The sequence below is a fragment of the Diplotaxodon limnothrissa genome, linkage group LG16 (assembly GCF_057381915.1).
Source record: "Diplotaxodon limnothrissa isolate DT_005_m linkage group LG16, D_limnothrissa_male_GT1.1, whole genome shotgun sequence".
Classification (NCBI taxonomy): domain Eukaryota; kingdom Metazoa; phylum Chordata; class Actinopteri; order Cichliformes; family Cichlidae; genus Diplotaxodon; species Diplotaxodon limnothrissa.
Window position 1 is genome coordinate 2,657,038 of NC_140611.1, and position 11,399 is coordinate 2,668,436.

The following is an 11,399-nucleotide window of genomic DNA, read 5'->3' on the forward strand; positions in this document are numbered from 1 at the left end:
TTTACGTTCCAGTGTTTCCGTCTCAGTCTCGTTTCCTGGCACAGTCTTGTTCTTTGATGTCGATCCTTTCTGTCCCACAGGTGATGTGTGAGACTGTGTCTTCTTCCATGTTGTCCGGTCTCGATGTGTAGTTCATCAGTGTTTGTCATCCTCCCTCCTTTTCCTGAAGCAGGACAGCATTTACATCACCACCTTCTTCAGAAACAGCCGACTAAAATAATTCAGCAAGAGCTGCAACATGAGTTTGGGCTTGTTTGTTTGGTTCCTGCTGTGGTCCCACTCTAGGTTGTCCCATCCAGTGCTGGGTGTCTCTTTGTCCTCTTGGAGACTCTCGTGCATTACAGTTAGTGTACATGTTCCTTAAAGCTGGAGGCTCCTTTCTGGTTCGTGTTCCTCGCCGTGATATTTGCTGTCGATGCATGACAGGCTGGCTTGGAGGCAGCCCAGCTGGTGGCTTTGGCTGCTGTTGTGCCTCTAATGCTTCTGCTGCTGCTTGTTGTATCTCTTTCTCAAATCCATAGATGTTGCTGTAGCGGTAGACTACTGTTCCCATAAGGCTGTGTGTGGGCGGAGCTTCCGGGTTACGAGTAAAGTTGGAAAACATCACCCAAACACGCTGAGTCCAGTGTCATCATTTATACGGTTGCCACCGTTCGTCCGGCCTTCACCTGTGTTTCACCTGGTATATCAACCTTTTATTTAAATGTTTCACTTCTTCCTCTTCCTGCTCTTCCTTTGTCCTGTGTTGGTGCACATAATGCTGCAGGTGATGCATCCGTAGGATAAAATCCACATTGTATACACAGGAACTAGAAGTGAGAGTGGCTTGGAATGAACTGCACCACTGCTATTCAAAGTTAGCTCACAGAATCAAATAATCCAAAATAAAAACCTTAAATTCTGTTCTAAATGAATGTTTTAACTCCATTGTTATTTATCTAAACTATACTTAATCTGGCTTTTAGCTGAGCCAAACATCTCGAGTAGTTAGACAGAAAAACTGCAGTATTACTGCAGGGAGCTTGTTACAAAACTACATCTGCTGCTGATAGATTTAATCAGCGGAGCTACTGAGAAGTGGCGCTGTGGTTCTAGCCGTGCAAGCTATTTAACAGCTTTAGAAGCCTTGTAATCAGCCACACGGGGCCAGTTGACTATGTGATGCATTTCACCACGGGGCTGTTAGCTTTTGAGATATGGTAATTCTATGCTCCACCAATTAAAAATGGAATAACTAATGAAGCAGGAAAGACATTCACAAGCTGTTTCCAGCTCCTGTGGCCTAGTCCTGCTGGACAGTTTACATTTTAATAAATGGAAACGCGTTTGTAGCTGTAAATACAGGACTGTTCAGCAGGTGAGTCTTACTTTGTCTTTTGGTGTAACTAAAGTATCATATTACAGTTGGGTAGTCTTGAGTCTGGTGAAAAAAACAAACATGGTTCCAACTTCAACAAGGGGGCCATCTTTGGTATCTGGGAAGTGACAGTCATGCTTACAGTGCGGTTACAGTGCATCCTCTCACTATACTGGGAAAAGGGAAACCAGTCAAGTGATTTATAGAAACATGTGCAAACAAAAGCAAAAGCAGTTTTTATTATACGATAATAAAACATCTGTACTTGGATGATCACAGCAGCCAGGTCAGGCTGATAGTGTTGTTGTTGTGTATTTTGGGTTTTGTTACCCTGTTTTTACTGCATTGTCAGTGTTTGGGGTCAGAGCACATTTTGAAAACAGATCTGCAGTTTCTTCTTCACTCACTATGTGTTAACAGACCTCTGCTGAATCATACCTGTTATTAATCTGTCTCTCTTCCACAGCATGTCTCTTCCTGTCGCAGCAGATGGCCCCGCCCCTCCCTGAGCCTGGTTCTGCTGGAAGTTTCTTCCTGTTAAAAGGGAGTTTTTCCTTCCCACTGTCACCAAAGTGCTGCTCATAGGGGGTCATATGATTGTTGGCTTTTTCTCTGTATCTACTGTACAACATAAAGCGCCTTGAGGCGACTGTTTGTGATTTGGCGCTGTATAAATAAAACTGAATTGAAGTGATGAGGCTTAGATGGCCAAAGCCTCATCAGAAAGGCCAGATTTCTCAGGACTTTCAGGTCCTGACACATATCTACTGCAGATACAGTGGAACCCCGACTTACGAATACCCCGTTTAACGAAAGATTCAAGTTACGAAGGCACTGAATGGCAATATTTCTGCCCGTGTTACGGCAAAATGCCCGAGTAACGAAATCCGCTCACTCTGATTGGCTGAGCCTACAATGCCTTCTGAATCATGTGACAACCCCTTGGCTTCGCTGTTCCACTTGAACGACGTTGTTCTAGTTAGCAATTAGCCTATAGCCTATCGTTCAGCATCACCTCACTCAAAAGGCGGGATGGGTGCTTCGACTTCGACCCTCGGGAACGGATTCATGTCGTACGTCGGGGTTTCACTGTAGTTGTACTTTTTTAGGCTTGTCATTTCATGTTAAGGAAACACTGCACATCATCAGAGATATGCCACGTTTTTGGCAAACAGCTTTTTGTGTTTGTGCAAAAATATGTTTTAAGTCAAACGTTTTTTGTAGATGAGCTAAAGAAACGGTAACAAACTGTTGGCTCGACGGCACTGAGTGCTTTTTTGAGCTATATTTACAATTTACTTTAAATTAAATAAACAAATTGATTTAAACCATTTTTAACTAATGAGAGAGTAGAAAAAAAGTAGAGTATGGAATCATCCATTACACAGTAGTAAGATAAGGTAGTACATGTTTTTATACTGGGCTCAGTTATTTGAGTCATGAAACCAGTGACTCCATCAAGCTGCTTCCAGCAGTTCCTGCAGAGCAGCTCCTCAGGACCGAGCACCGCCACAGGCTCTCGGGGTTCACTGAGCCTCACTGCACTGTCCCTCTGACCACAGCCACTACCTGACTGTGCTTGTCTGTTTAGGTGTTACTGGTGGTTTCTCTACATGTGAATCCAGTTTCATTCAGTGACACCGACTTCTGTTTCTTTCATTGGTTTGCTGTAAACAATCTGCGTTCAGTATTCTGTCCTGGCTCTCTGACATCTCCCACTTACATGTTTTCTCTTTACAACCTTCACATTTTGTTTGTGCTTACTGACAATTTCATACGCAGCTTACTGGGAACAAGCAACATCATTACCACACGTTTGATTTCCTTCCTATAGGAACTGTGTATTCTTTGTCCTGTTGCAGCTCTGCTTCCTTTCAATCGGTTCAAAAGCTTCTTATGGTATGAAAATGCTCACTTTCAGATCTCCATGTAACTGCAGTCGAAAGCTTTCTCCTAACACAATTGTCATCATGTTTTTGATAGATGGGTTTGAGACGACACATTTCATCTGCAGACTTTTAGTCTAAGGAAAACTTTTAACCCCATTTGGACAAGTTTTAAAAAGTCATTACTGTAAAAAACCAAATGTAGACTTTATGTTAAAAATAAACGTAAATAACAGTTGAGTTTTTTAGCATTAAGACATTAAGGGAGAGCAAGCCAAGCAGTGCTGGTCTAGTGAAATCTAAAAATAGACACCAGTAAGTGTTCGGCCTGTCGCGCTGATGGAGACTAGCGTGTTGACCAAGGACTGTATACGCCTCAATTTTAAGATAGTAATTAAAATCCATACGACATATGTGAAGATGTTTCCTTCAACTCAAACCAACTTGATAAGAAAATATGAGTTTATTAGTTTGACCAGATCCCATCAGCTTTCATGTCAGGGGGACTATACTGCAGCCAGACACCAGGGGGCGACAGACGTGTTTGGGCTGCACTTTGGAGAACGTCAGGTTGTTGCGGTGTAGGCTACAGTCAGCGTGCTGGACAAGTTGGCCTGTTACTAACCACCTCGACAGCATGTGTGATGGCAGAAACCTTCAATAACTCATTCAGCACGTCAGCAATGAAACTCTGATGATGGAGAGATCCTGCCATGCAAGCAGAACAACTTAACTCTCTGGACTCCTTTAGGTGGTGTCTGAGAGGCGGATGTTGTGCAAGATAAAGACAATGTGGGACAACACCTCCCACCCACTCCATGACGTGCTGGCAGTCACAGGAGCAAGCATTTGGATTCTGATTGTAACCTCACTGTCTGTCCTGGCAGGAGAACACGCACACACACACACACAGACACACAGACACACAGACACACACACAGACACACACACACACAGACACACACACACACACAGACACACACACACACACACACACACACACACACACACACAGACACACACACACACACACACAGACACACACACACACAGACACACACAGACACACACACACACACACACAGACACACACAGACACAGACACACACACAGACACACACACACAGACACACACACACACAGACACACACACACACACACACACAGACACACACACACACACACAGACACAGACACACACACACACACACACACACACACACACACACACAGACACACACACACACACACAGACACACACACACACACAGACACAGACACACACACACAGACACACACAGACACACACACACACACACAGACACACACAGACACACACACACACAGACACACACACACACACACACACACAGACACACACACACACACACACACACACACACACACACAGACACACACACACAGACACACACACACAGACACACACACACACACACACACACACAGACACAGACACACACACACACACAGACACACACACACACACACACACACACACACAGACACACACAGACACACACACACACACACAGACACACACACACAGACACACACACACACACACACACACACAGACACAGACACACACACACACACAGACACACACACACACAGACACACACACACACACACAGACACACACACAGACACAGACACACACAGACACACACACACACAGACACACACTGGATTCAAAGCCAGGAGCTTTTTGACTTTATCAAATTAAGAAAACTGGAGGTGCTGGATTATAGACCAGACATTAAACCACCTTTGACTAAGACTGCAACATTTACACAGTGAAGCAAACCCAGTACATGTACTGGGGGCATGGGAGAGGTCACTGGAGAGGGGAAGCAGCCTGAGACGGCTCATTTTGTGGGAGGTGTTTGATGTTTGTTTTGATGAACAGTTTTTGAAATTTTTAAAAAGGAAATAGTCTCAAAAATAGTTTCTTCATCATTTTGAGATCTTGTAATGAAAACAGTTTCATTGTTTTCCACTGCTCACTTGCCATCGCCCCAGACTCAGAGGCAGAAACGCCGTTCTCCTCAGGCCGTTCTCCTCAGGCCGTTCCTGTGACAGTTTGGACGCTGAAACTGTTTTGGCCTTTAATGTTAGCCTGTGCCAGTGAATAATTCAGCACCTACACTCCATTAACTGTTGTTTATTGAGAGCTCACAAGCACCTCCTGCTGCTCACGCCACTGAACAGCAGCATGAATCTAAAGTGCTGCTGGGTAAAACACAGGAGGAAATATTGAAGCAAACACCTTTAGGCTGGCTACACCTGAACACATAGAAACTACTGGGGTCCATCTTGGCTCAGTAACCAACAGTAACTCACTGTCATTACCTCAGGTCAAACGTGTTTGCCAACAGTCCGTTACACACACAGACAGGACAGCAGCCACTCAGTCAGAATCTATTTTAATACATACATATTTTGGGATGTACATTAGAAGACAGTGAGTTCAGTGGGCTGATTCGACGATGAGAGTGGAAAGTTCACTTCAGCCAGATGTATTTATCTCCAACATCAGCATTATATCCACGGGCGTACTTCTTCCCAGGGATCTAGAAGGACCGAGAACAACAGAGGAGTGCATTTAACCAGTGCAGATGATGACGATGATGATAGTTGTGTCAGCTTCGCTGAGCTGCCTCTTGGACAACATTCCTTCAGTGGAAGTCATATTCAGCCAGGATCCAAATGCCCTTCTGAGGCGTTGTTTGTAAACTGGAGGAGATTGTTCCAGTATGTGTCACCCTTCTCATTCTCTGCTCTACGATCTGGGCTCACAACAAAATGTCAGGTTACAGCCCTCCGCAGCGTTATGGAGCCTGATTCCTGCAGCAGTGGGAGGCGAATACGTCACCAGTCAATAAAGAGAAAAGGTCAGACCCAAATGTTTCCCCACAAGACCGATGATACAAACAACCTCGTAGAATATTCCACATCTGGCATTTGCCATCGAGTAACTACGAGCGGGTCAATAATTCAGCAGAAGGAAATGAGCTGCATCGTGTCGCCAGCGCCGCACTGGAAAGCTTAGCGAGTTCGGTATAAACGAGGAGGATTTATACAGCAGCCTCGATATGGTTACACAAGCTGTAATAAAGTGCTCAACAACGAGGTCAGGTCAGACTCCATGCAGCACACGGAGACTGAAGATGCTGTCAGACGGGGAACGGCAGCCGCACGCTGTTGTGTGGTGAAACGCGCAGCGCTGTGATCTCCAAACACATCGTCTGCATCCTTGGAGCTGCAGATGTGCTGAATGTGGCTCAGGGGCGTCGTTCTCCTGCCTTTGTGCCGCACTGTGTTTCTGTGCACTCTGCTGCTCCCAGCTGTCAATGAATGGCTTTCAGGGAAACCACAGAGAGCAATGTGGTGTGTGTGTGTGTGTCACATTACAGGCAAAAATACCCATCAGCTCTGTGCGGGTGGTGCAGTGTTTTCCACACACAGGCTTTACCTCAGCGGGCTGGCCCGTTCCTAACGGCTGCACAGATATAGTCGTATTTTTTCGCTGTGACTGACTTCAAAATAAGAGCCAGGAAAACGTGTGTGTGGACGCCTACGTGTGTGAATGTAAGAACTGCAGAACGAGGAGACGTAGGGGACTCAAACCGAGGCCACGGCTGCATCTAATCTTTGATGACTCTGAACCTCAGTGGTCTGAACGTGATCTCTCTACAGATGTCAAAGCACCAGCTCAGTGCGGTCAGTGTGACATGCGTACATACCGACTTATAGGCGTAGTATTTTTGATCGTAGTCGTGTGCTCCGATGGTTATCTCTGGCAGGAACCTGGGTATGTGGGTCAGGGTTGCCACCCTCTGTTTATCTTCCACACTGTCAAATGCAGAAAAGGGTAGAAAGCTCACGTTTGCATTCCAGTCGAAACGGTGTGTAAAATACATCCCAACACTCACAGCATCCTCATGTGGTGGTAGCTGACATCATCCTGCTCCACCCACGGCCCCTTTTCAAACTTCAAATATTCAATGTCTTCTGCCACCTGTGGACAGCGTGCGAGGCATCAGCCACTGTGTTTGTTTGGAGGTGAAGATGACATCTGCAGTTTAATCTTACCCTTTCAACATCTTGAGCCTGGGTTGCATCATAAGCCAGCAGCTCTGACGTCTCACTGAAAAGGAAAAGTGGAGGTGGGGGAGGTGGGGTGGTGTTACACAGAAACCTTCTGGGTCTTTCACACATTGCAGTGAAATTGTGTCCACTAATGCCCCCCTGCTTCCAGCTGTGGTGACAGTATAACAACAGTAATGATGTACTGAGGCTATATTACTGGAATATGAGCAAACGGTCACAGATCACTACTGAACTCAAACACCATGATGAGGAGACGACAGGAGTCCTCCTCTCTCCCTAATATTTGACCTAATATTCGAGCTTGAATCTTTTTTGAACACAAAAACAAGCCAAAAACTGAATTTTGGACAGATTGGCCGAAGCATTTCTCTCCCTTTTGTGGTCTGAAACTTTTGAGTCACCTCTGGATTTGGTCTAATATACTTTTAGGTAATTATTCAACCAACACGAAAGAATTTCGTGTCTAAATGATGTTTTAGGCAGAAGACTACGCCTGTCAAAGAAACACTAGGCCGTATGCAGTTAAGCCTCTGCCTTGAAGCCAGTGTCCATCCTTATATAAAGACTCTGGTCAGATATCTAACAGCATATGTAACAATCTTACCTGATTTTGGGGAGAAACGTCTTCTTGTAGCCCTCCTCGATGCTCTTCAGATATGGCAGAGGCACATTTTGAAGGTAGGACTGAGAACAAACACATGTAAAACATAACTCACCTATGAGGTGGTTTTCTTTTTATTTTCTGCTGTTCTAATGAAACACTGAGCCGACATCCTGTCTCCTGTCTAACAGAACATGTGCCTCTACCTTGGCGCTCTGCTTCAGCTTCTTCTGCACCTCCTCAGCTGGCAGGTCCACATAGATGACGAGGTGTGGAGGCAGGAACTCACAGATGCTAATGTCTTTGATCTCGTTGTAGTGCTGCACACCTGCAAAGCCACAGGTCGCACACATCATCACCATCAGGTGAAAAGTGGGGAGATGCTGCTGATTATCTGTATGTGTTGTAATACTCGCCCCCCTGCTGTTAGTGATGCAGAAGCACTTACACTCCTTCCTAATGTAGCCCTGTTTGAACATGGCCTCCAGGAAGACCACATCACTGAAGGGGGAGCGCTCCAGGACCACTCCCTGACCTAAAAAACAAAAGCCCAGGATGAAGATCTCTGCCGTACGCATCAACTGCACTGCTGAGTCAGAGATACCTGTGGTGAGCAGGTGTTCGATGGCATCAGAGTACTGGAGCAGCCTCATGTTGTACATCCACAGCTGCAGCCTGTAGCTGTTTCCATCTGCAGCTTTGGGGTCTGTGTAGAACTTCTCCAGGCTGCACATCCCATTAAAGTCGACGGGGAGCGGCTCCTTCTCCCCGGTCATCTTGTCCAGGTAGAAAGTGTCAGGCTCAGGCATGTACAGCATCCCTGCGCACAAACAAGTAGAAGCTGTTGTCTGCAGCGTAAACTCCAAGCACCATGTGCCCACTCAGTCTAAAGCTGCGTATCGCTGTGGTGGGAAAGAATCCCTGTGATTAGATAATTACCCAGTTTGTCGGCCAGTTTCTGGGCCAGCGCTCCTTTCCCCGAGGCCAGGTTGCCATCCACAGAGATGACTTTGCTGTACTGCTTTAAGCGTGGCGTGGTCCTCTCCCCCAGAGCGTAGGCCCACCAGCCATATCGCAGGCTTCTCACCGAGCTTGTATGAACGCTGGCCTGGATCATCAGAAATCAATGAATAAACCTCTAAATGATACGATGGGTTTGCTAATCACTCAAATGAACCATTATTCTATACATCGGTTGGTGTGAGTCAGTAAGTGTCTACACAAAATGAAAGAATCCAACGTGTACACATCAAAAATAAATATGTTACAAAAATGCTTCAATATGTCAACATTATATGTTTAATGAAAGCATTTTAAAGGACCCTGATATAACCAAACATGCATATCTGATTTTGCAGTAACTAACACGTGTACAGCTACTACCCTGACATAACCCCGCCCCCATCCCCACCCCTCAATGTTCACACGACTGTAGCGCAGACCTGACTCTAAAAACTGGATTAGGTACAGTAACATGCGATCAATGAGTCGATCAGTTCAATGTTGTTCTGTGTTTATTCCACCAGGTGTCAGGAGACCATCTGCTGATAGCAGGAGCATAAAGGGAGCCAACAACATTACTGCTGTGGGCTGCAGCCTGTTTGTGGTAACAGCTGTTGGGACGTTTTTAACTCAACTTGCATTAACAGAACATGTTGTCATCATCTCAGTTAATATTTCACTTGTGGTCAGCGGCGCCCAACGTGATGTATCTGCACTCACGGTGAAAACGGCGAGAAATCAGTGACCATTAAAGGCTGTCACGCCGAGCAGAAAGGACACAAGTGCTAATAAATGAGGGGATGCTGTCATTTATTGTCTTATTAATACCAATTACAGGGTTGATCATTCATTAAATGTATATTTTTCCTGTTATATTGCATTTAGTTAGAGAAGCTGTTTAAGTGATTCCAGTCAGATCACATCAGTGCTCGGTGCTGGCAGATTTCTAAAAACCCAGGACGAGTCATCTTTAATTCTTTACAGCCATCACAAACTTTTACATGAACACGACGTATTTATTCAACTGATATAAGCACAACGAACACGTAAGCCATCTTTACACAGCTTAGTCTCCACGTATTCAGATTCTTCTAAAGTGTGGTGCAGCAGCATCCACCTCCTGTCTGCATGTGCTGAGTTCAAAGTGACGGATGTGTTTTATATTCTATCTGCAACTAAATGCACTTAAACACTAACGGATCCATCCCTGCACTACAAGATCATCCATAAACAGAGGAAATGACACGTCTATGACCGGAGCTGGTAAGGAGCATGAAGCAGCTGCACTCAGCCTCAAAAACTGTCAGGAACAAAACAACATATTAGCATCACAACATCAGCTAATACGCACTCATTTATTTAGACGAGCTGCTATTTTAGTTAGAGCTGGAAGAGCGATGTTGTTCAAATCCAGGCTGCTCCATGCAAACAGGACCAGGACGGCCACAGGTGCACGGTACACAGGTGAGTGTCAACATTAAGACCAAGCCTGTGACTGAAGGGCGGTGATGGTGGCGGCTAAGCTAAGATAGCTTGCCCTTGTGAATCAGAGTGGAGCCAAGCCGGACAGAAACCCGGCACACCGCGGGTCCTTACCTTCGGCGCCGCGGTCACTACTCTGAAAGCAGCTGCTCTCGCCGGGATAAGCAGCCGAACTGTCCTCAGGGCCATGATAACCTGTGCACAAACCCTCCGAGCTGACCCGAAAGTCTTCGCAGCCCGGTGACGGAATTATACGTCACACACGCGAGGCCTCTGGGTACTTTGGCCCGTCGCACGCATTATACGTCGCATGGATGACGTACCGTTTTTTTCCCTCCAACTTTATTTCAACAGAAACTTTAACAGCAAACATAATACACGAAGAACACGTCGCACAACTGTAGTGCAACATTATAATACAGTGGAAGAAATAGGACAGAGGCAGGCGACACATACAGAGAAAAATGAAATAAAGAGAATAATAAGGATGAGCTTTATTTGTCAGCTGCCTGCAGCTGAGATGACAGACCCAGTCACAAACTTACATTGGGCCGACAGGTCAGGCTAGGCAGCAAAAAAAAGGGATAGACAGTGAAATGTGTAACATATGGGGGCAAAGTCAGGGGGGGAAAGGGGGTTTCTGCCCATGATGAAATTTTCATGGTTTTTAATGCTTTCATGTTGGGAGATGAACAAATTTAGTCACATAAAGTTGTGTTTCTCTCCTGAAAGTGGAAACATTTATAGATGTGGTGTTTGATTAAAATCAGATCAATGAGTCAGTATAACCAAATAACACGTTTTGGTAAAAACATACAAATTTTGATAAGATGCTGTTAGAGATGAAACTTGTGATATCTTTCCATAACAGCTGAGTGAAGGTGCCAGACCAAACAAACGTGAGCAGGTCGTTTGGTCGTTAACGTCAGCGTTGTTG

General features: G+C 45.5%; 1 protein-coding gene across 1 annotated transcript; it reads right to left on the reverse strand.

The window, feature by feature from the left end:
* Positions 1-5,617: 5,617 nt before the first annotated feature.
* ndufa10 (NADH:ubiquinone oxidoreductase subunit A10) lies at positions 5,618-10,714 on the reverse strand. The gene is made up of 10 exons (XM_085374219.1): positions 10,577-10,714; positions 8,918-9,086; positions 8,583-8,798; positions 8,427-8,513; positions 8,185-8,306; positions 7,982-8,061; positions 7,360-7,414; positions 7,200-7,285; positions 7,011-7,119; positions 5,618-5,837 (listed from the first exon to the last, which is right to left on the reverse strand). Exons 1-10 carry the CDS (start codon positions 10,649-10,651, stop codon positions 5,769-5,771), a joined length of 1,068 nt encoding a protein of 355 aa, XP_085230345.1. The 5' UTR covers positions 10,652-10,714; the 3' UTR covers positions 5,618-5,768.
* Positions 10,715-11,399: the final 685 nt, after the last annotated feature.